The sequence below is a fragment of the Syngnathus floridae genome, chromosome 7 (genome assembly GCF_059516105.1).
Source record: "Syngnathus floridae isolate MCC-2025c chromosome 7, RoL_Sflo_1.0, whole genome shotgun sequence".
Lineage (NCBI taxonomy): Eukaryota > Metazoa > Chordata > Actinopteri > Syngnathiformes > Syngnathidae > Syngnathus > Syngnathus floridae.
The window spans coordinates 11,465,001-11,491,434 of NC_142419.1; the positions used below are offsets into that span (position 1 = coordinate 11,465,001).

Consider the following 26,434-nt stretch of genomic DNA (forward strand, 5'->3'; position numbering starts at 1 on the left):
CTGATCAATCTAGTTTGCCTGAAATGCAGTTTTATGTGATTCCCAGAATACTGTGAAGGCTTCATAGAATAAAATACATTGCATGCATGTGTCTTCTGTACCTCTGTAAGACAGCACAGTGTACGAGTGCAGCCTTTTGAGGCTCATTTAAAATGAAGCAAACAGATTGTTTGTGCATGGAAGAGACACCAGTCTGCTGCTCCGCTGCAGTCTAAAGTTTCATTAATATATTAACAGCAAAACATGACACATTAATTATCAGAAAGCAGTGAGCATATCATATCATGATGGTTATCTACAGGCTTCTCAGAGAGGAAACAATTCCATTATCTTTCATCATGTTCTGCTGATGCTCTGGGTCCCTTAGATTGGTAGAGAAACCTGTACAGCAAGCTCAAAGGATGGCCTCGGGTAGGAACCTGAACAGGAGAGCATTTTAACACAGGTGGGTGTCAGCTGGGATACGCTCCAATACAATAATGGGTTTTATATGTTGGCTTTACCAAATTTTTCCAGTCTGTCCTCCGCCCGCGATTTGGACACCTCATTCATCAGTCTAACCTTATATATTATATTATTTATATATTATATCGCACGAATATAATGACTCACCATCATGGAAAAATTGGAATATGGGGACTTCTATGCATGACTGAGTTCACACTGTGCACACTTTTGGAATGCTAAGCATAACATACTGTATGTGTAGCTGATTGTTGCTGAAGTTGATTGAGACATTAAATAATTAAACTCACAAGCTTTATAAGTGGTTATGTGTACAATTTGTGCAAGCACTTACAAATGACGTCCACTGGGCTGTTGGTTCAAGCACTGATTAACGATTAATTTGTTTAAGAATTACATAGAAAATGTTTTTCTACTGATGCATTGTGTTCACATTCGCACAAAGTAGCATGACTTCCCTCGATCCTATTGCTTTAATTAAAAAATAATGGAACAATCCGCTTAGTATGTGCCAGAGACACGGAGGCGTTTGGGAGGATACAATAGAAAATTAATGGAAAGAAAAACTTCCATTCATTCATTTTTTACTGTTAGTAAAATCATGTATGAATAAAAAATACCAGTAATAAATTGTTTGTGTAAATGTGTGTGAATGCGCAAATGTGTGGGAGTTATTAATGAAATACCATGCTACATGTATGCTGCAGGCATAAATTGGCAAAAACACATGTCAACAGGGGGCTTAATCTTGTTTTCATTTTGTTTTTGTAATTTTTGCCAGCAGAATTTTCCTCACCTAAAATCGACTAATGTGAGAACACAAAGTCCTCATTGCTACGATGCCACTTTTCTGCTAGAGCATAATGGCGCCAACAAATATATTGTTGAGTGTTTGTCTGTGCGTACGTTGGCCAGTGTGCCGAGAATAGCATGTTCACATTTTTTTTAGACTCTTGATTTAAACCTTTTTTCATTCTGTATTGATGTGATCTAGTGATTCAATAAAAACAACACAGGATTGAGTCAGTGAGAAAGCTACAAATGGTTAGAATCACAGAGTAATCAAATCCATCAAGAGTGAATTTAATCATAAGTTGTTATTCCAAACGCTTGTGCTTGTCGACACAAAGCTGGTGTTTTTTTTAAAACTAAAAACCCCCTCTCTGCCCCCTACATTATATTCTACATTTATTGACCCAGTTAATCACAGGTTGAAGCCACATATAGAGACAGACAAACATTCACACACCATTGCTGAATGGGAGCTGATCCCACGCTGGATGCGCCAAGTCAACACCACTCCGCCACGACAGGAACACAATAGTATTTAACATAAAAGCATAAAATGCATCGCCAGGACAAAAGATTTGTTTTGCAAGTAATTAATCTTGCTGTTGTCGATACTGGTGTCACACTCTTAGCTCTTATCGGTTCCATTATTGCAATATAACATAAATTAAATTCATTATGCTTATTGTGCACACACTGGCGAATCGGTTTTGTGCAAAATCCTCATATTAAATCTATCTGGCCAGGAATGAGTGTTTTTTGTTGAAGCATGCACGTTGACTGGGAAGGGTTTCTACATTGCATCGAGAAGTTGTCTACAAAAAAAGCTTTGCCCAAGTGAGTGACCCAATTGTGGTTTACAAGCATATTCTTTCCACTTAAAAATTAACAAATTTAAGCAAACACAAGCGTGTCAATTGACCGCAGAAAAGTTACCAGAAGGCTAGCCCTAATATTAGCAGGAATGAACTATAAAGTCTACCAAAATGGAAAATAGAGATTTTGTAGAAAGTAAGGATTATTCTGCTTTTGGATGCCATAAATAAATGCTAGGATGGGATTAGCCTGGCAAGCCAGACCTGATGGGGAGGTCATTTACCGCAGCTCTTATCGGCTCAAAATGAACCAACAAATTAAATTTGCTCACTTGCGCTGACGTATCCTGCGTGCACAACGTCACCCTTCTGTGGCAGAAGTGTTTGGGGCTGTGTGTGCGGGCACACAAAGCAGCCTCGCCTCTGGTGCACCTGATGATTTGGTGACAGAAAGTAACACTTCGTCATTTTTGTGCAGGGGCAATGTTTTAGTTTTCCGTGTTTGTGGATTTGGCAGAAGCAGAATGCTTCACAGAGTATTTCTGCCTCGTCCATTAAGGCATCTGCTAATTTAAAAAGCAGATCTAATTCCAAGCGCAGGCCGTCTAACACAATTTTAGCGTAAATTGGCACTCCACGGGTGTGAGTTGTAGATGACGTCATGTAGCCTATTTCATTCATGAATATAACGTGGGACAATCACTCTGAGTCATGAATTGAATGTATTATATTTGTCATCATCTTAAAAAAAAAAGTAAGATTTTAAAATCACCCTATGACTATTGTTTACGTATGTGTGTCCGTCTGGCGGGGAGGGATTCACACGAAGGTCTACAGTCTCAGAGAAGGCAATAAGATGAAAATAAAGCTGCCATTGCTTTTCTTACTTTACATTTTCATCTTCCTAACTGTATGTTCAATGAAAATGTATAGATAAAAGACAAGCATTTGAGAGCATAAAATATATATTTTTTGCATTTACTATACGTTTGTACTTCCTGTACATCCTGACCCTCATGAAACCAGAGAAAGTGGGAAATTGAATAGAATTCTTTGAGCTGGCTTCTCATTAACGCATGGCAATTTCAATCCAAAATAATTAAGGCACGACAAAGCAATAACTGTCAGCTCATTACAGCGAATAATAAAATCCACATCATAGTGTCACTCTCACAAATGCCAACTTCAGACGCCAACTGTCGTTAGGAAGCCAATCCCTTCCTCTTTAACGAAGAAATTACAAAGGGGCTTTGGGAAGAGCCCCATCTGTTTTGATTTCTTACCTTCAAGTCATCTGTCACTCTTGTAGCATTAAGAAGGATGACGGGAAAGGGATGGGTTACATTGATAATTCAAATGTAATAAAAGTACCGCCATCAACATCTCAAAATAACAACTTCAATCATGAATGTCTTTGCTCTAGCGCCACTATAATTTGTCTAGTTCTATAGCTTTGACATCTTGGGTCTGATTCTAGCTAAGGTGAAGCCTTTCCTTTCTCAACAGCACTTAGAAAGAGCAATCCACTCCTTCTTTACATCTCGGCTAGACGACGGTAATGCACTTTTTTTTTTGAGTCACCACAGTCCTCTCTCAAGCGTCTCGAAAAAAGGCTTTAAATATATGAGATAAAATACCAAAAAAATAATATAAATAATAATATGAGACGTGTGTCGTAAACACAAAATAGCGTAACTCAAGGACGTCATAAACCAAAGTCCTCCTGTAATGGCCTCGCTCCAGCTCTCTGTGCTCCTCCACCACTACTCACTTGCCCAGTGCCTCAGGTCTGCAAACCAAACGCTACCGGAGGTACTGAGGACAAACCAGAGCCTCAGAGGGCATCAATCTTTTTCTGTTGCCGCTCCTTAACCCTGGAATGACCTCCCCTTTAATGTGAGGCAAGCTCCCTTTCTGTCCATTTTTAAAACTTATTTGAAGACCCATTTTTATTCTTTGGCTTTCGACTGACTTTCAACTGTTACGAACGTGTTTCAATTTACTGTTTTACAATCTTTTTCATTGTCTCATTTTTATATGTAAAGGGTTTTTATTATACCCCATTAAATTAAGGCTTTTGCATAAAGTCAAAAACACATTTCCAGCTATCAATACACAAGTCTATACACTGTAGCACACATATTTTTGTGTATAACAAAACAATAATAATATTGAACCATGTTTGCAATCCAATATGTATTACGAATGAAATACAGCAATAGTGATTTTGCAATGGCATGCAAAGTTCTCCGCAAGGCCTTATTTATTCTGCGTGGTGAATTCTCCATTCTCATTCACATGGCCGCCTCTCCGAGTCAATTGCTCGTCATACTCTTTCTGCGCCATCTGAAACCCTCCGGCGGTCACCCAAGGCCGTCATCCCCAAGGCAGCAGCCATGATCGTTCGGGACGGGGAATGGCGAGCCTCTGCCCGAACTCTCATTTAAGTGGATGAGACACAGCGAGGAAGCAGTGCATGCGCTTGCGAAAGGTTTTACCAGTAATCATCAAAAAACATGAATTGGGCGTGTGCGGTGCCTTTCCTTACTGGATCGCTGTCAGCCAATCAGGTGATAGTGACGAGACAGCTCTCCTTGGCCTCAGACAGCTGGAGCTTTAAAACTGCCTCAGAAATGGTTCTGAAAACCCCAATGTAACTGCTCAGCCCTGAAAAAGTCTAATGGAAAAGCGAACATCAAGGGCCAAGCGAGGCCGTTCCGGTGTGGAGCGGGGCTAATGGAAAAGAGACTTTAGAGTTTTGTGGATTTGGGGTAAACCCAAATAAACATTCTCAAATGCAGGGTTTACATTTTATTTTGAATAGAGCATTGTATGTAGCCTGACAGATCTCAATATGTGTATCTTTAACATCTTTACCTTTGAGTACAACTATTTTAGAGTATGTATTCATCATGCATGGTTTTGGAATGTGGAAGCCAGTTTTCCCTAAAAAAAGAAAGGTGTGCACAAAGAAAACATTTGTGCCATGTTCATGAGGTCAGGGAAAATGATACTATGACAGATTGTTTTAGTATTTAAGAATTAATGGATTCTTCCTGCGAGACAATTTAGATGTCATTCAACAGAGCCTTCAGGGTATTTAGGGCATTCAAGAATAATGGCAGGGATGCTACTAATCAACCTTTCTTTTAAAGTGATAGCCTTATTATCGTGTTGGCGGAAGAAAGTCTCCGATCTGCCCTTAAGTTCCTCAGCAAACAGTTGCTGAGGGCCTCATCCCTAACATTCTAGCTCCTATATAATTGATGGGTTATTTTTTTTTATTATTAAAAAAAAATCCCATACGAACTAAACTTAATAAAGGACGGGACTTGTGAAGTTCTATTTTCTTATATTGATAATGGAATCTAATGATCTTTCGTGTTGTCTTTCTTTTCTTTTTTGTCGAACATGTTCAGTAAATTTGCCCAAAAATAGTTCTCCTTGTGCAATTCAATTCTTACTTTGCCATCCACATGTATGCCAAAATAATGCAAGATGTAAAAAAATCTAACACTTCTGTTCTATTCACTGGAATAGGCACAGCAGGTTAAGTTATAACTTCCCTTGCTCAGGTTGCTGTCTCAAAGGGCTCCTTAAGAGTTTTGAAGCTTCCACAGTCACAGGTCAGAATTTTACAGGGTATCAATGGACGCACCCACAAACACACACAGATAAACTCAGGGTAGTGATAAGGAGCTACTTAAGGGGTCTTGAGATCTCCCACTTGAGCAATTGTTTATAGGCTGTGAGCACACACACCAGTGCTCCAAGGCCCTCCGTGTATTCTAAGCAAACAAAGCCGACATTGGAGTAAACAGAGCGGTGTAAAGAGATACACACGCCTTACTGATTTTTATGTACGCAATTTGTGTGCTACATGTGTCCTCTTTAACACGAGGAATTCGTCTAGCATTTACCTCCTTGTTTTTATGCTGTAATGCAGTTGAATCTTTGTCAGACAAATTAAAACCCAATTATATTTTCATTTCACGCTCTCTTGTGGGCTAAAAAAAAATCTCAAGAGTATCTCAGCTTGGTAGATGTGAAGAAGAAGTAGGAGGAGACCAAGATGTTCCAGAGGGGGGTGTTACTGTTAACTCCTCCCTTATGGTACGTTCAATATTAAATTGTCTGTTTCTGTGTCACTGTGCGTTTTGTTCACTCGTGGGAGAAAAATGCAATGCCAAGTACAATAAAGTGTTATGTGAAGGCTATGTCGTGTCCTGTGAGGATGTATGTTTGTTCTGGAGTGTGGCCTTTAAAGTCATGACTCAGAAATACACATATGAACTGAAACATTTTCACACATCTGGATATAAATAACATGAAATCAAAACTGGACTTTCGTCTAAATGTCTTCAGTATGCAACAAGAGTTTCTGGACTTCTTGGCTAGACTTCTAGACAGACTGTGGGTACCTTTCTTACGTCTGATGGCCTTAGATGCTTACTGGAGACACTTAGACACCCTTGAGCTCAGACACAAACATACTGCCGCTCTCTTCAATCAGGTCCAAGGTTCTGACATTTGCCGCCCCCCCCCTCTAATTTTACCGCACAACCCCTTCTACCCAAACCCGTTTCAAGATTTACTGTCTGTCTGTCAATCACTTCACAACTCGTCTAGCAAATCATCCGTGTCCTTCTTATCCTCCTCTTGCTTGCGCTGCTAACGCTTTCAATTAGTTTGAGTTAAACATTACGAGCCTGAAATCCAATGTCATTGGCAGGTTGCTGCTTATCGCCTTATGTTGTCAGTCACTTGCATGTGTGTGTGTGTGTGTGTGTGTGTTTGTATGTCCATGTGTAGAGAGAGAGACATGGACAGTGACTGAAGAGGGTGACTTTTCAATGACTCCTTAATCAATAAACAGCTAATAGCCAACTAGACCAGGTTGCTACTCACTTGTCTCCAATGCTTGCTCTGTCACACAAGCATAGACATTTATAGGGGTACAATGGTGCATTACTTCCTTCCATGCCGTGGCCCAAATTTCAACAATGCTTTGGACTGCTTGCTGTGAGTTATCACTGCGTGTGAACATTTTATTGCCCCCCAACACACACACACACTGGACTTGCATTAAATAAAGCTTTACTTGACAGTTTCACATTATACAGATTGCATTTGCCTCATCCTATCTGTAACAAAGTTGTAAACATAGATTTTGACATTTTTCCCCCTGGTCAAGAAATCTTCACTGTACAGTACACACTAACAGTCAACCATATTTTCCGCACTATAAGGTGCACCTAAAAACCTCAAATTTTCTCAAAAGCCGACAGTGCGCCTTATAATCAGGTGCGCCTTATATATGGACCAATATTGAGCCACTACAGCAGGCGTGTCCAAAGTCCGGCCCACGGGCCAAATGTATATATCTTATATATGGACAAAGTTTTAAAATGGGCCATTCATTGAAGGTGCGCCTTATAATCCAGTGCGCCTTATATATGGACAAAGTTTTAAAATGGGCCATTCATTGAAGGTGCCCCTTATAATCCGGTGCGCCTTATAGTGCGGAAAATACATAATACATACATACATAAAAGGTGATGAAGCGACTTGTGCTTTTGACTACCTGCGATTCTTCTTCCCTTCTGTGGTGGGTTCTTACCAACTGGGCCAATTCCACTAAGAATTGTTGACCAGTGGTGGTTCCCACCTCGCCCTCAGCACTGAATGACTCTCCTGGCACCAAGTGACTTCTTCAAGAGACGTCGGACTGACAGTGGCAGTTCTAACCTCAGCACTGAATGACTCTCCCACCCCAATGCCTCCGATTGGACTGACTCCACCAACAGACGTTGCCCCAAAAGTGATGGCTCCCATATTGGCCTCAACACTGATTGACTTCCTTGCACCAATACCTTCAGATAGACCGGCTTTGTTCACTGAGATTGGCTCGACAGTGACAGTCCCCCACTTAAGACTCAACATCCACCATGGTCCCATATTCTTCATCACTGTTGATGACCTTTTAAAAGGCACAATATTTCAATTTAATCCAAGTGTTGAGCAAGTTGATCACACACACACTGTATATGTGCAGCAATCTTCACACAAGACTCAAAGCAGTACAAGTCTTGCTTTGTGTGCTTTTTGGATAGGTCACTCATTAGATTCTTGCATGAAAGCCTCTTATATCTAAAATGGGAAAAATAAATTGATCGTTGAGCCAGTACGGACCAAGATAGCATAACATGCAATAAAAAGCATCTTCAAAACGTTCACTCCAGCGGTCCTGCTTTAGGTAGAAAATGGCTGCCTCAGCGGCAGATGGCTGCCCAGGTGTCCTCATTTGGACTAGTAATCAACCAAAGGCGTAGGGACCGGGGCTCTGTGGTGATTGTATGGAGGCTAGCAGAGCCCACATAATTATGGTTAAGTTTATTTCAAACTCTTTCCCTTATGAGGACCTGATTTCCGCTACTCACCCCACATGCATATGCACACACAATGTAGGGATGCATACATAATAGACTCGTTCTTCAGTGACATCAGAATTTTCTATATGATTGCCACTTACTGAAAGTAGCATTAATTGATATGCCTTCTTACAGCAGGGTGTTTATATCTTTACATATTTTGCCCTGTATGGTTCACACAGATGAGTTTCATATACATTCCCATCACTCTATGACCTCTTGGTGATCTTTCCAAGGTGTAGCGTGCCTCTCACCCTAAATCCAAACTGGATATTTGGTATAGAAAATGGACTCCACCCTTTCTGACTGTTGACCATAGTCTTAGATTTGGGGATGCTGACATAACCTTTAGGTAAATATATGTACCACTTGCTTAGTTGAATATTTTTGGTAATCTAATACTGATGTGATTTTTGAAAATACAATTAATTCTTAATTTTCCTTTGCAGAAAACAATTTCATTTCAGACTTATCTATAATTCTCATCCTTTGTGCCTCAGCACAAAGAAAGAAAATGTTATTTTTTAGGGCCCCTTTCTATCCCTGAGAACGGTCAAAACATTTATACCTTGAGTTAAAAAAAAAATTACTAAATGGATCAGTCTGAATGCTAAATAAAATGTTATTCCGCCAGTTCTTGGGGAAAAAAAAGAACATTAATGGATCATAATTAGCAGTTGCCTGAAGTACAGTCATTCATCAAGTAATCCATAAACCCATTGCTTTAAGTCTGGTGTTCTAATACAGCAATTCCTTCCCAACCACAGTGCATGGACAGATCACCAGAGCACATAATACACAAATTTGATGTTAAAAAGTAAAAAATAAAAACAACTGTGAAAAAGGGCAATATTTTGAGGGTTTGCTCTCCGGCAGCTCATGTGGTGATATTTAATATAATCAAAATGAAATATTCATGCGCTTGCCTTTGGCCACCTTCCTTTTATTAAAACACACATACACCCACCTCAAGTCCTCTCCTCCCATCCATGAATTCCGAATGATTTGAAATGATTTACGGTCAGCTCCACCTTCCCTCACGCCGACAGCCACCACTGGAACCACTCTCACATATTAAAATGGGCCACGCCCCTCCACAGTGGCCTTAAGTGGCCTGGTTAGCCGGCCTAAACCAGCCATAAAGCTCTTGTAGAAGGGGTGGCTTTCCAACTCACTTACTGTCTGTATGCCATGACTCTATGATACTCCATCATGCACTCCACTCTCGCCCGGTCCCTGCTGACTCCACCCATCTGATACAGATATATTTGTGTCCTTTGCAGCAAATGTGCATTTAGATGTAGGTCGTTGTGAGGCTAAGTGCATGAGTGTGTGTGTGTGTGCGTGCGTGTGTGTGTGTGTGACAGTGACACAGATATAAGTGATTGTGGCGTCTGACCAATGGATCCACATAGATGACATCATCCCTGGAAATAAAAAGAGGGGAGTGGTTTCAGCAAACTATGAGCTTTGAATTTCAATGTAGGAGAACAGCACTAAGCACTCCTGGTGCAGAATCTCCATCTCTCCTTAGACCTCCCCTTGGCCACCTTTCAGTGTCCATAACTCTTCTAAAGCCGAAGCTTTTATCACTGGGTCTTGACACCCGTCCTCTTTCTGCCCTTCTCTTAAATGCTCAGGGAAATCAGCTACTAACATGTGTTCATCTTCTCCATTCACAAGATATCTTTTAAAGAGTCTTCATTGTTTCATTTTGTACATCAAATTGAAAAAAAAAAGTTCTATTAATGCATAGATATTTGTACAACGGTGGACTGAATTGTTGGTCCCTCCAATGCCACGCCACCAAAGAATTAATAAATTTATTCCTCTAGGGAATCCTGGGACAAAAACAGCAACCAAAAATGGATGTCCAGTATCAGCCATTATTTTGTATACGCATATAATTTCCTGTGACAACAGAAATGCATTGAGTGTCGTTCCAGAGTGTACAACTGTAATTTAAATAATTAATAATTAAAGCTTTGGAACACAGTATTAGTTGCTATGCAAAGGACTGAAAACAAGCTTGAATTATTGTCACCCTGAATTTAGTATTTATGAATTAGCTGTTTTTTTAAATGGGCACGGATCAACATGCTTTTTCTGAATATTTTACAGCATTTTGGCAACACAATAAAATGGTCCTACGAGCTTCGTCCTTCTTTGTGACTTTCCAAAGCATTTCTATCATCAAACCGAGGCTACAGCCTTTTTGTGTTTGTTTTTTTTTTTTGCTCATTGAATAGCAAAACAGTTACATCAGCTTCATATGAATGCAAAAAAAAAAGATGTCCCAACATCTAACTGTGCACTAAAAAAGGTTTTGGGGTTTATTTTGATGAATAAAATCTTAAATCAAATGGTAACAATCTTTGTGGATGAGTAGAGTGTACCACTCACTCAGAAAATTATGATAATTATAGCAGCAATTCAAACTAGCGGGCTGCTGATTTACTGACGTCTAAAGGGTACAAGTGCACCTTAGACTTGCGCCATGCATTATTATTCATTGTATATTTCCTGAGTTGTGAAGTATATTTGTTCTCAGTTCTCCATCCTCTCCCTCAGCCCTTCATCTTGCCGTCTTGCCAACGACTTGCTCAGCTCCTTCCATCCATCTCTTTCCTTCTTACCATATCTCTTCGCCTCCATGCGTCCTTCCCTCAACGGCTCTTTGAACGAGAACTCTTTGAGGGTCCACTGATGTAAATACTGTAATGGGGTTTCTGACACTTGAGACTAAAGAAGTAAAAAAGATGGCGAAGAGGGACCGTGGAGGGTGTAAATGAAGGGACATTATAATTAGTTTTATGGAAAAACTCCTTGGTCTGTGAGCATAACAGAAAGTAAAATTCCACTGAGACGTTCTTTTGCAGCATTTTGTTGTTACTCATTTGTTATTGTGAAAGTTTAATTGCATGTGTGCAAGAGCACACGCAAGAATGCACAGTAAAGTGTAGCTGTTTAGCGTGTGTGTACTTACACAGGCATAAACAACATCCAAACATCTTCAGAGGAGACTTTTCGACAGCAACAGTTAATTAAGCAATTATTGAACATTGCAGCTGTGGCTCATGGGATACATGCCAGTTTGTTGTCGGAAGGTTTTTGTTTTTGCAGTGGTTGTCAATTTCTCATTTCTTCAAGATTTTCCAAGGACAGAAAATATGTTTACACAGATTAATGTCATGTTTCACTGCCCCAGCTCAATTTTTAATAGTGTATAGCTGACGTTCATGCGGTTAGTAACAGATAAACTTTCACAATTTCTTATTCACAAACACTGATTGGCTGGCGACCAATTCATGTTGTTTGTTTTCTGCCTCTCACTAAACAAGTCGTCTGAGGATCAGTGGAGGTGCAAATGAATGAGGGTATTTTTTTAGTAGAAGACACATACTGAAGCAATTACTGAAATGATTTGAGTTCAAGTTCACATACCGTATTTTCCGCACCATAAGGCACTTCGAGTTGAAATTTCGGGGGCTATTCTGTGCTTAATCCACACATGCATTATGGGACGCATGCATGCCATGATTTACGATAAACAAAAACAAAAAACGTCACGGGAGCAGGACAGTGAGTTTAGTTGTACTTTATTCTACTATTTAACCATATACTGTACTGTACTCACATTATTGTTAATCGATATTCATGCGCAAATTCATCTGTACTCGAGAAAATTGAATGAAAATGGGAATTTTTCCAAATGACACACTGCTCCTTGGGTAGTCTTTTTTTATATACCATGCAGGGCTCATACATGTGGAAAGTCATATTGAATGAATGATAATGATACATTGGTTAGGGTTAGAATAAAAAGACAATTGAGAGAGTATACAGAAAGCCTTCTCTGGTCTGAATAAGATGATCATAAACAATGTCCAGTGCAAACATAACATTTTCAGTTTCATGCTTCCATTTTGTGGTAACAATTGGAAATGCAGTTTTCTGTTAGACATTGGCTTCAGTGCACAAAGTAATACCCATGCATGGCTGACTGTGTAAAATGTTGACTACCCTATATAGAGCTCTGACATCAACCCCATCAAACACCTTTGGGACGAATAAAAATTTGAAAAGCTGCAGGATATCTTTTGCGATAAACGTGCTAAAACTAAGGACCTGCTCTCAGTACTTTTCAATTTGTGCTTGCATTGTGCACATATTGGGAATGAATAACAAATGGCTAGTAAACCAAGCAATGACACTCGGAAATTGAGCCAGCATTCTCTATACCCGGATACTGAATCTCAAACACCTGAATGAAATTACATTTTCCACCAGTTTTTTTTCAGCTGTCATAGTTCATATTTAAATAAATGAGACCATACACAGTATCAGTCTAATCTTCTGATATGTTGACACATTGTAAATGCTATTTGTTAAGCGAGCATGCAGACGAACAAGGATGTGCACTAAACTGTGGACAATAAGTAAATAGAAATCCCGACAGCTTTTGATTGCACACTTCTTGAGGCAAGAAAAATGCAGAGAAGGAAAAATACAACTTCAGATGTTTAAAATGCAAAATCATATAATCTGGTTTTAAAATAAATACACTGAACCTAATCACCCACTGACAAAATAGACACTGTGAATGCTTATTTTTTAATAATACAAAGTTGACTTCTTAAAAGAACAGTAGTAAAATGTACATGGATCATTAACGTTGCCCTGACGTGAGGTAATGGTGGAAGAATATTAACGGACCTTACCATTAGACTTTCTGAGTGGGCGAGGGAGGCGCTGGATGCATGGGCTGAGGTCAAGCTCACGTGCTGAGCAAAACAAAAGAAGAAATTCATGTTGTCCACCTCCCCTAGACAAGCTATCTCCATCCATCATGAGTCCGCCTACTCCGGCACACCAGCTGCAGGCAAGTCGGTCCCGTTCTATTTCACCCACCCATGTAGAAGCTGGTCTGTATCAGTGGTCATGCTGACACAAACTCAGCAGCGACAGCATTTGCTACACCTGCACTATGTGATTGGATCTAGTGAATCAAAAAGTACAAGTATATTGTTGCTTGGCTTTGTCTGGCAATGTGAAAGTGGTCCACATTTATTATATTGGGATGTATGCTATTGTTAGTGGTACACTTTACCTACTTTGTTTAGCTACACGAGAGGAGTACACATCTATGCGTATTCAATTTTCAATTTGCATCTTAGCTTTTAAGTAGGTGAATCTTAATTAATGTTTGGAAATTTTGTTAATTTAAAATAGCCCAATGTCCTTACTTTTAGTATATCCCCCTCGAAGACACTGCCAGGACAATCGAGGGCACCTCCTGCAGCTCTTCACTTTGAATTGGACATCCACTTTTTCTTTGGATTTTTTATATTATATGCCCTCTCTGCATCCATTGCAGCCTGGTCATCTTGGAAGGGTGATCCTCCCATCTGTGGTCCCTTCTCAAGGTTTCTCATTTTTCCCCTAGTAGGGTTTTTTTTTTAGTTTTTCCTTGTCCTCCTGGGAGTTTAAGATCAGGGGTTGTTTGAGAATAATTGTCAATGTTTTGTATATGTGAAGCCCTTTGAGACTTGCCTGTGATTTAGGGCTATAGAAATAAACTTGACTTGACTATACGTAGAAAAGAGAATATTTTTCCCTTTAAACCCGATTCAATGCTTAATCAACAGATTAAGCGATTATTAAAATAATTATTGGTCGCAGCCCTCGGTCAAAGTCCCAGCTGCACAAGCTCGCGGGAGTTCCACTTGATCTCACTCTATTGGCTTGACTAATTCTTCTGGCTTCTTCAGTTGCTTTCACAAGCTCAAGGGGGAACTCTGGAGCAAAACATAACTCATTGTTCCTTACAGCTGTACGGACCTTGATCAATTCTTGATTAACACTGATTACAAGAGGACATGTTTAGAGACCAATGAAATTAAACTATTTGGAGAGGATTACCCAGATGCGTTTGTTTGCCCACCAGTCCTCGTTTGTATAATGTGTGTGCATAGCAGCCAGAGATGGTGAGAGGGTTTTCTTGTCCGTCCCCTTGGCAGCAGGTGTGTAAATAACACCCTAATTCAAATCTGTTTGAATGAAAGCGAAGTGCTGCAGGCCCCAAGCACCACTCCTCGTCACACCACTTCACGTTCGTTAAGTTGGACTCCAACATTGATCCCAGCTCATCTGCTCATCATCAGTGTCCCTGGCTCGGCGGGTTCTTTCCTTCCTCTCTGGTCTCCAGGGGCACTCGTTATAATTCTGAGCCTGTAGGCCGCAAGTGTTTTGGGATATAATTGTGCCAAGTGTTCTGCTTCTGTGCAGGCTGACAGCTGAACCCAAATGAAATGCTTCACTGAGCCAGATTATAGGCCAGTGTGCCTCGTTGCACTGTTACCTGTTAGTAATATGACTTTTGGGCAAAGTGGGACAAAATGCCCAAAGCGAAAGTGAAATAGTCAGAGGACGCAATGCAACAAGCCCAGCAAAGTCTTTTTTTTTTCTTTTTGTCTGGATCGAGGTAGTAAATGGGCAAGAAAAGGTGACCTGGGCAAGAGACGGGGTACTGTCAGTCACCAGCCTGAGTGTATGGGATGGGGCATTGACCAAAAATTGAGCCAAGCTATGTAAAAATACCATCTTATTTCATTATTTGATGTCAAGTCAAACATTTTCGTTACAATAATATATTCTATGCACCCCACTGGCCTTAATGTGGTATGGTGTTGTGATATCTATCGCGTTTCTGGAATTAAGCAAAACTATCCACCCATTTTGGTCCATTTCAGTTTGTTCCCATTTTGCTTTGTACTGCCACTTGCTGCCAACTGAAAATGATATCACAGTGGCTAAGGATGCGAACGTCATGGCTCAAGTGGCATTTGCAAGAATACTACATAACATTCATAAACAGTTGCTTGTTGACTTACTAGCTTATTTGTGACATACCATGTGACATACTCCGATAATGGTTTTCGTTCCTGTGATGAGTGGAGCAAGGAGTGGGTACTTAATGAGCCTCAAATCTAAAATGAGTGCAAACTGAATGACGACAACACTCGTGGAGTGTGCAGATTTGTGTATGTGGCCCATGCAGTGAAAGTCAGCATAAAATTACTTATTTAATTTCATACGCAATAGGGAAGGCCCTATAGAAACCCAATGTCCAATTCCATGATAGGTCATCTTTAATTAAATGTGTCAGGTCTATTTTTTTTTCTTGTTTGCCTTTTAAGTGGTGGCCATTTTGGAACCAAACTCTATTGTTTTGTTTTGTCCGAATGGTTTGTTTTGGCATGTAATGACTATTTCGTTTTATTTGGTGTTATTCAACTCAAATATTTACCCTATTAATTCCACAAGGCCCAATGATGTAGTGCAGCGAGTTGGCTAGTTCATCATCTATTTAAAGAAGAGTTACGATTTTGTCCGCAGCATCCATGAATCCTCTCATGCAATATAAACAATAAAAACAGTAGAATGGTTTTGCATACATTGAAGTGTAGCATTTGTGAATGCAATAACAACTAGGCAGGCATTGCCGAATAGACTTCTGTGGGCTGTACTTCACAATAAAGTGAAAAGTTCCAAATGAATCAACCTTTGCCTAGGCACAACGAGAAATACTGTAGAGATTTTTCTCTTCAACTGTACTGTACCTTCTAGGCTGGGCACGTCTCTCGCTGTTGATGGATGAGGTCAAACAGCTGGGTACTTTGTCCAACGTGATGTCCAACATCCATCCATCCATTTTCTAAACCACTTATCACCATTACGGTCACAGGTGAGCTGGAGCTTATCCCAGGGCACTTTGGGCAAGAGGCTGGGTACACATATTGGGCACATATTGACAAACAACCATTCATGGTCACGCTCATGCTTATGCACAGTTGAATGTCTTCAATTACCGTATTTTCCGCACTATAAGGCGCACCGGATTATAAGGCGCACCCTCAATGAATGGCCCATTTTAAAACTTTGTCCATATATAAGTCCATATATTTGGGCACGCCTGCCGTAGTGGCTCAATATAGGTCTATATATAAGGCGCACCAGATTATAAGGCGCACTGTCGGCTTTTGAGAAAATTGGAGGTTTTTAGGTGCACCTTATAGTGCGTAAAATACGGTACCCATGATACATGTCTTTGGAATGTGAGAAGAATCATCACGTCAAAGAACTATGAACTAGTTCATATATGGAATAGAGAAATGTTTATTATAAACTGAATTAGTTCTGATTCTTGAACAAGTTTGTGTAGAAGACGAACTTTCCAAACATTGACAAGGTACTATTTCTAATGTCAGGTCAGTTGTGGTCCCAAGAGGGCTAACCTATAACATTTAAATCAACTAAACCACTGCTGCTCATTCATTGTCTCAACAGAATGCTCATGACTCACAAATCTGAAGTAACAGAAGAACAGCAATATTGTAACAGTAGATTCCACACTCCTAGGTGATAAGATATGTGCCGTGTTGTTTTGTAATATACCGTATTTATCACTAACCCATGCTAACACAGACGAAAAGTCATAATTACTGTAAAGATTTGGCTAAAAAAGATTTAAAATACAAATACAACAATCAAATGAAAACCAATTAATGCAGAAGCAACTCGTGTCTTCTTGTGTCACATGATTATGTATACTTACACTGCTGCAAAAAAATATATAGTGTTTCTTGCGTGCTCTTCTTAGCCACCTCAAAATGTCAAATGTCATATCATTACAAGTACACCTACCTTTGACAAACATATTAGGAAGTAAAAATGATGGATTTTCCTTTCCTCTCAATAGTGGTAATGAAATAGCCAGTTAGTCAATAAGCTGATTTGCAGTATAACATTTTGGTTTGACCGGTTTACGACTTGTTGGCTATAAATGATCTTGTGGCTTGTGTGTGGTGGTTAGATGGTGACAATCCAGTTTAGGCTGCAAAAAAAAAAGTCTTTGCAAATATTTTCCAAAGAGCTGCTTTGCAGTTTTGAGATTCATGGGTTCATATGGGGAAAAGTATAGCACATGAAAGGTGGCAAATATGTTTCCAAGTTCCACTAAAGGTGTGCAAGCTCAACAATCAGACCGTTGGGTCTATTTGGTAATTAAACTGTATCCATTGAAATGTCTGGTACAATTAGTATTTTCATCAACTGCTTAATGCAATTCATTAATGGAATTAGTTTGTATTTATTTTATTTTCTAATGGTTAAATGCACTGATGATGTTCAAACTGTGTCTTACTTTTACTATTTTGGGGAATAACACCACAGTCTCATGTGTGATGCACCCTTATGCCTACTGTGCTATTGTATTTTAATGGTGGTCATAATGGTAGAATTTGAAGAGTTTAGCTTTTCTTTTGTGTGTGTTTGTAAAAAGTTTGTGTGCAACTGCACTGGACCATGTCTATTGAAACAATACCTACAATCTATGCTCATGTTGAGTCACAATGTCAAAATACATGGGATACAACTGACCAGTTATTAAAACCTCAACAGAGGAACACTTGAAATATCGTGTGGCTTGTGTGTTCCTGCGCCGCGGGTGCATTACGGACTTACCTCCTCTCTCTTTCTCCCTCTCTCTCTCTCTCCCTCTCTCTCTCTCACTCACTCTCTTTTGTCCCTCCCTCTCCCCTCCCTCCCCCTTACAAGTTGGGAGGCTGTGGGCTGCTGCAGCGGCGGCAGTAAGCGGTGCACATCCCGGTGTGTGAAGAAAGCGGATCACCTGCTTGGCTTCCACTGGAGCGGATCTCAATCATCTCTCAGGCACTTCTCCATACCCACCAGCTGTTTTGATTTACTCTCCACAGGTAAGTTCCTCCCACTCTTGTGCATGGTCGAACTCACGCAGAAGAGCTTGTACTGCTGACAGGTGGTCTTTGCAATTGTGCTTTGGACAATGTAGTGCAATTACAATTTGTAACTTAGGGAAAGAAAAAGCTCAAGGGATTGTTGGTCACTTTACGCACAATTGGTCCTAGCAAGCCTTTTGAATGTTCCGTTGGACCCACGTTAAATGTGTGATTGAGTGGGTAAGTGGACACTTCACAATTGAATGATGTTTGTCATATATTCCTCATTAATTTTGTTACTAGGCCTTTGCATTTTTGCCATTCAATGAAAGTGACCATTGCCCACAGCCCCGGTTGCGTTTTACGCACAGCCAGGAATTTGCTGCCGTGCCTTGCGTCACAAACAAAAGTTCTTGAAGTTCAAATAGTACAAGCAAGTTCTCGTTCAGTTGACAGCAAGATAAAGTTTGTTTTCCAATATATGGTTATATATTATCTGGTAAAAAAAAAAAAAAAAAAAAAAAATCTCAGTTATTGTGTATTAATATTTTCCTAATCTAAATAACAACAGAAGCGCAGTGTTTCTTTGCAAGTGTGAAGGATCAACAGAAAACTGAAGCAATAATTGCATGTCACGTAAAAAGTGTATTGAAACAAGTGTGATGTATCAATATACTGTAGCGTATATGTACAGTGCATGTGTGAGCCAATAGTTAACATTTGGTGGATCAATTTACTAAGACTATTGTTGTTGTTGTCGCTGCTGTTTGTTGCTGTTGTTGTGCCTTAATGAATTCACTGCTACTTAAAGTTACAAATCCAAGGCTGATTTTTAAACATGTAACCATAAGACTAACCACTGAGTGTAGCCTCTGGAAGCTGCTGATAAGGGTTGAGTCACAGTGCTCCTACAGCAAGTTTTGAAACAATTTTGATCTCAGGGATAATAATTTAGTCCACTGAGAATTTTGAAGTTTGAGGAAAAAAAGCTAAAGGTATGGTCTATATTTGGTCAGCATCAAAGGTCCCGAATTGAGCAGTTAAGTGAAAGCAAGAGTTGGTCGATGATTGTGATTTCAAAAGACACTATGCCGCATTAATGTACATAGTATCTCTGCTGCAGGAAGGAGTTGCTTATACAGAAAACGTTCTGAAAATCAATATAACATGCACAATGCCAAGCAGCAAGCAGACATACTGTGTGACTCATTGGTGGTGGCAGTGGTATTGAAGAGAGGCTAGACGGCTTTGTGTGACAATTCTTAAAAGAGATGTGTGATGCTTCATCTTACACTGATATATGACAGATATCTCAGTCAGTCAGAAATATAGAACACTTAACATTTATACAAAACCTTTTTGCAGCCCTCTTGAAAACAGCCAGCTTTGAGCAGCATCCCGTTTCATGCAAATGAGCCATGCTGTCATCTCCACTGCAGACCGTGGACAATAGCAGAAGTTGTTTTGGGACACAAATCAAAATTTTATTCCTGAAGAAACATAAACCAAGCATCCAAAGTAGACTTGTCAATTTGTGTGTGGATTTGTGCGTGTAGCATACACAATGGACTCATCGGCAGTGATGTCACAGTTCAGGAAATATCTGAAAGGCTTGCTTACAGACCCGTTTTTGGAAACAGGCAACTAACAAAAAATGTGCTTGGCTGAACAATTTCATACTTGATGGGTGGAGAGACACTACAAAAGCAAACATTTGTAAAGAAGCAATTATGTTAGCTTTCGTTTTGTCCACGTTTTTTTCTTTAGCAATTTTTCCTGAATGTTCCCTAAAAGCAACAAAAAAAATAGAGCACTCATTTTCCCACGGCTGGCACAAGTCTAGCGCGGCAAAAAAGTGAGTTAGGTCTACAGGTAACCGGATTACCAATTACGGATTGTTAATTTCGCAGATGAAATCAAGCCATTTTATTGAACTAAAAGGGCCAATCGCGTCCCTGTGGGTGTGAACAGCACATTTTTTCGCCAATATAAACCGCTCCACTTTTGATTGTGTCGCAATCACAGTCATGCCTGGAGACATCACTGTGCGGAAAATAAGGCAGCAATCCGGCCAAGCTCGACGCTTTGTTGATGCTTTTGGCCCGTGTGGAACTAGACATGGTTAGGAGGTACCCTCAATAAATGTAGAATTAACTGGTGGTAACTTGTTTGAGTAGGTGATTTATTCATCCCCACCTCTGATGTTTCATGGGCTGCTCCCCATCCCTTTGTGTCAACCAAAGGGATTTAACAACTATAATTTTGATGATGATGATAATAATACAATCAATTGATTACTACTTTAGACAGTTTGATACCCGGTTGTCATATGAAATACGATGACATTCATGTACACATGGAAGAATTTTTTTTTTTTCCTTTTAGCTCATCAACTAGTGCCCTGCACTTTTAAGCAACGGATATGATGCCCAAATAGGGTGATGCTTTTGTTTCGCAATGTTAGGCACGGTAGACTCTTCAATCGCCCTGATTTTGATGCAAATGAGAGACATGACTACTTCCATCCCTGTTAGACTATGCTCTGCATTAGACTTGCTACACAAAATAGGACCCATAGAGTGTTAAAAATAGACAGAGTTGGTACTTGCCCAACATTTAAGGGAAGGTCATTAAATAGGACTAGCAACAGAAAGGTTTCGATCCCCTCTGGGGCGCCGCTTAGTCCTCGACACCTCCAATTGCGTCTGGTCTGCTCATCAAAATCACATTAAGTCACCGGTCTCCGCCAGACCGCGATATGGCACAAGCAGATGTAGAGTTAGACAGACTTACAGCCACCACATTTTCAGTAGTGCTGGGTGCATGTCAAAGGACACGCTCTCGTTCTGCCACAATGCCCCGCTTGGTGCCAGATTAGCAAACAAGTACTGTGAAGCACAAAAATTACAATACGCTCACATTTCCATATGCAAAAAAAAAATTACACCAATACTACATATTACTACAAATTTCTGGTTTGTTTGTAGAAGCAAAGAAAGAAAGAAAGAAAGAAAGAAAGAAAGAAAGAAAGAAAGAAAGAAAGAAAGAAAGAAAGAAAGAAAAAGTTCACCACACTTTTTCTTCTTGGCACGAACACGCAACTCGAGCTGGACAGGTTGCACAATCAAAGCCTGTGTCACACAACAAAAGAAACAGAAGCACTCAAAATAATTCACAAAGTCAGGAAAGATGTCGTCATCAAGTGTTTCATCAAGAAAAGATGCCACAGGGCAGCAGGTTATCAGACTGAAGTTAGGGCTGTTATGATTGAATTGGCTAAGTGTGATTGCGTATGACGGTTTTGGCGCCTGCCAGCTGATCTGACTTAGCATACAGTAACAGTCCCCTGATAATAACCTGTCTTGCTTTGTCTGCTCATTAGCATTTTGGAGAGTAAAGCATAAATGCTGGTAACACCAGTGGTTGACACTAATCTGTGCTAACACTGCAGCTCTGCTTATCTTTTCTTTTCAACATGATTGCGCGTCTGTGTAGTTTGGCGTCAGACTCGGACAAAGGATCAGTGGGCATGTATTCCAGAGACCCAATTATTTTTATACAAACAATTATCATACAATTCTACCACAATAAGTCCCTAGGACGTATCAAGAACTGGTGGTAAATGAGGGCCATTGAAAGAAAGTGTTCCCCTTCCAAGAAATGATTTACCACTTATGTTAATAGAATACTTTCAAAGGCGTACAATATAATGACAAAAGCTGCTAAAGTGCAATGTCTCATGAAACCTGTGTTTTCCACGTATGTGTCCAGTCTTGTGCAGTTGCAGTGTGTGTGTGTGTGTGCGTGTGCATGTGCGTGTGTGTGTGTGTGTGTGTGCATACGCTTCAGCATAAGTTACCCTCAGATATCAGAAGCTGTCATGTTCAGTAAATAGCCATTCATCACACATAGCGTTCTGTGATGGAACCCACAAGATCCAATCCATTATCCATACACGAGTTCAGGTCTGTATATGTGTGTGCATGAGTGCGTGTGTGTGTGTGTCTGTGTGCGCGCCATAATTTATTGTAGTGTTTAAGGAGCTGCGGCACAAGGGAGTGTAGGTGCATTTCAAAAGCAGACGAGAGTACTTGCATAGAGAGGAGGCATATATCGAAATCATATAATCTGATCACCTGTGCATTATAATAAGTAGAGGTAGAGAGAATAAGTGCTCATCCATTAAGTACACGAAACTAATGTCATGATACATACGGTAGTTAAAGCCTCACCGATACAAAAGCATGTGCACCAAAGTGGCGATTTTGACAGATGAAAATTTGGATGGACAGTGACATCTCACTGAGAGACCTAATCGTTGAATTTTCCCAGTTCTTACCCCAATTTTCTGCCCTTTTGGATACCCAATTTGCCTTGAACTACACAGCACTGTGTAGGGAGACGAACACTTTGAGGAGGGTGCGAATCACTGATATCCCCGTAACAGAAACAAGAGCAGTAATGACTAAGATTTTTTTAGTACTAGATGCTACAAGAAACACATAATATCAAAAATATTAATAGGGAGGCATCATTGCAAAAAGGTGTGCCAACTAACGACGTCCGGAAGAATAATTCTCACTTTAATTACCAAAAAAAAAAAAAAAAAAAAGCTGATATGATCAATTCACATATTGTAGGTTAACTTGACTGTCATAAGACTGTGCTAGAACCAACCTAATTACTAAAACTGTCGTGATAATGCTGACAATGATGTTTTTGCGAGTAATTGTTATATACTCATTGAACTATTGCTGGTCTTTTATAATGGTGATTGCATTAGTTGAAAAAATTCCATTATGATTCATACACTGCTTCGATTTTGTTTTTATAAAAGATGGATGTACATTCTCCATACACTTAATAATCATTTATCAGACGAGGCACTACTGTACGATCCGTATTCCTGCAGTTGTCATGTGGTGCTCACCATTTCGACTTTATGTCTTCTGAGGTGATGGATTTTGATTTGTCCACGTGTATGCATGATGAACGCAGCAACTGCAGCAAGCTCTTCTCATATCAGGTGTAACTGATGGTCTTCATCGCTCTGAGCAGGTTGACTCTGGCTGACCAATAACCCCGTGCAACACAGTCATACAGAGTGCACCTTCACACCGATACAACACGATTTATCTGTCCGGCGCTGTCATTGTTTTGTGTGATATCGCCTACAGGCAGTATGGACAGTGGATTAGTCGGAGCAGTCAGCCCTCGACTGTTTCTATGTACCTTTACCATGTGGGTCTGTGTACTTTCACAAATGCAGCTTTTCGAGCATTATTTTTAGGGATTTTTTTTTAAGTAGAATACACGATAATGATTTATGACTGCAATTACAGATATGGAAACTTGATTGAACATTTCTTCCTATCTAGATTTAATTTCTTGTGTTGATAGGTTAGGATCTATTATTTTGTTCCCTCGGAAACATGGATCTGGATGATGCCTTTCATTTAAGATTTATGCTTTTGATTACTCTCTCTGGGTGCATTTTATTTTTAAGCACAAAATTACTTTGGCAAACCCAATCTTCAGGTTTACACTCAACTTCTTAGCTTTTAGTGAGTCATACAAACTTCCCTCAGAGACAGCGATTTACCCTACAGGTTTCATCGCCATCCATCAGAATTGGTCAGAATATGTGCAAAAACTGTGCCCAAATTTTTAAGTCTTAGTTGTTCAATATTTCTTTTGATGGCGAAAAGCCCCCTCCTAAATCATTCTTATTTTCATCAGCAGGTGACCTGGAACCAGTTGGGGAGGAGGAGAACAAATGGAAAGGGAGCCAGGAGAAAGAGGATGAGCGAGATAGAGAGCAAGACCCGGGAGATTCCTCAAGCAGAATGGAAGTCCTCATTCTGCCGGCTTGTGATTTGAAAGGAACAAAGGCAACGTAGCCTAAGACGTCCGTATCATCCGTGTTTTGCCCTGTGTGGCCTCCCTCTATTTATCTCACTCGGAGTCATGGTCTTAATCTGAACACAAAATAAATCCCTTTAATCCCTTCTCCCCCACAGCCGTCTGCTCGTGACGTCTAATTCATAACGTCCCATTGTCATGGAGAAGACCTACTCGCTAACCGCGCATTATGATGAGTTCCAGGAAGTGAAATATGGCGGCCGCTACAGCAGTGACATCCTCAGTAATGGTATGACCCTTCACTTGGGTGGCAGTCTGGACCGTCACATGACGCGCGGGCGGGGAAGCACCTGGTCAAATGGTCGCAACAGAGATGCGAGCAGCACCGGCAGCGGTGGCGGGCTCCCCCGGTGGAGCCGGAGAGAGATTTGCCTCCTTTCGGCTTTGGTCTTCGCAGCGGGCATGTGTGTCATTTTAGGAAGCATGCTAGCAATGAAATACATTTCGCTGGAGGCCCAGCAAGATCCGCAGTGCAGGCAGGACTGCCAGCGGCGACGCGTACTGTTGCGGGCGGCGCGTTTTGTGCAGGCCAATATTGACCCCACCATCCAGCCCTGCCAAGACTTTTACTCCTTTGCGTGTGGAGGCTGGTTGAGACGTCACGCCATCCCAGAGGACAAGCTCAGCTATGGAATCATTACAGCCATAGGAGAGCACAATGAAGAAAAACTGCAGCACATACTTATGGAGCCAATTCAGAGACGTGAGCCCGAATCGGCAGAGCGCAAAGTTAAGGACTTTTATAGATCCTGCATCAACATCCAAGAGATCGACAAGCTAGGCTCTGACCCCATGATGGAGGTGATTGACAGCTGCGGAGGGTGGGATCAGGTTGGGGCTCCTCCTGGGGCTGCAGGCTGGGAGAAAGAAGGTGCCCCACAAAGACCAGATTTCAATGAACTGCTTTATAGGACGCAGGGCGTGTACAGCACTGCTGTGTTTTTCTCTCTCACCGTCAACGTGGATGACAAGAACTCTTCTCGGAATGCAATCAGGGTGAGAAACAGTGTCCATTTTTATGCGGCACGTGCATCTGTGTGTGTGTATCATTATGTTAGAAGGTTAATCCTCTGTGACAACACAGCTTGTTGTCATAGACTGCTACCTAATTACAGCATGTTTGAACAGTAGAGTTGAACTTGATCACACAGAGATACTCCTGGTGCAAAAACATGGCTCATATCCACGATCAAATACTGTGACTGTTCAAAATACTTTTTTTTTCCTGATTAAAGAAGGGAAGAAAAAGGAGCGGGGAAAACATTTCATTTAAATGTCAAAATTCACATTAGAAGGCGCTGACTCAAGCATAGCCTTTAGAAGGCTCTCATTATAACACTGTCCTGCAAGTTTTTAATAGAAACTCCAGACAAAGACAATTGTTGGAATATATTATATGGTTTTAATAATTTCTCCATGTTGACAAATTTGAAATCTAAAGACACCTTCAAATTGTATTATTTATTGTGGCTCGACAGTGGAACCTCTAAGATTGAAGACAATCTGGTGAAGGGATGCTGATCAAACTCTGATTAGCTTTTTAGTGTACATATAAGTTGACCACTGTTAATAGTGAGACAAGCAAGGTTGGTAGCTGTAAACATCATGAAACATACTTATTTATTGTGTGCATTCTTCTCTTCCTCTTTTTCTCCTTGTTGAGGATGCTTTGTCACTTTTGAAATAAATGTCACATCAACAAAATGAAAAACCTAAAGGCATACAGTTTGGAGTTTCCACTGTATTTTATAGATTTTTTTTTTTACTGGAATATTGGTTTTTCTAGCTGATAATTTTTCAGAAAAGGACTTTAAAGTAGCTCTGTATAATAACCGACCCAAGCCCAAGCATTCACCACCTGTGACACCATGAGAATCCTATGGGGGCATTTATTTATTTATTTTACCCGATGTACGTAATCATGCAGGTAAAGCAATTGAGTATGTTCTCATTTACGGAGTAAAACTGAGCAAAATAAAAAAAATATGACAAAGTGTCCCTCACTTGAAAGTGGACAACAGGTTTCTCTGCCTATAACATGATCTGCGAGGGTTGGCAAAAGGAAATTCGCATGAGGGCATTTATTATGTAAATTAGTCCCACTCTTATGTGATAGAGTGGTGGGAGTGCAGAAGAGCCACTCACAGATTTTTAGAAATGATTTAGTTGGTGGTTCAGTTTCAAATTTAAAAAGGGAACAGACCCAAATAATGATTAGCCACAGTTATATTTATGATTTGAAAAACACACATTT

General features: G+C 40.3%; 1 protein-coding gene across 3 annotated transcripts in view; it reads left to right on the top strand.

The window, feature by feature from the left end:
- Nucleotides 1-26,434, top strand: part of ecel1 (endothelin converting enzyme-like 1) — an 82,347-nt gene that overhangs the window by 32,746 nt on the left and 23,167 nt on the right. The window contains exons 1-4 of one of the 3 annotated variants that reach the window (XM_088381551.1): nucleotides 16,134-16,247; nucleotides 18,119-18,276; nucleotides 23,998-24,166; nucleotides 24,279-25,176. In XM_088381551.1, the coding sequence (XP_088237677.1) occupies nucleotides 24,319-25,176 (858 nt within the window). In that variant the 5' untranslated portion in view covers nucleotides 16,134-16,247; nucleotides 18,119-18,276; nucleotides 23,998-24,166; nucleotides 24,279-24,318. Of the gene's footprint in view, nucleotides 1-16,133; nucleotides 16,248-16,849; nucleotides 16,922-18,118; nucleotides 18,277-23,997; nucleotides 25,177-26,434 lie in introns of those variants that run through there. The other 2 variants (XM_088381549.1, XM_088381550.1) reach the window with 2 other exon arrangements.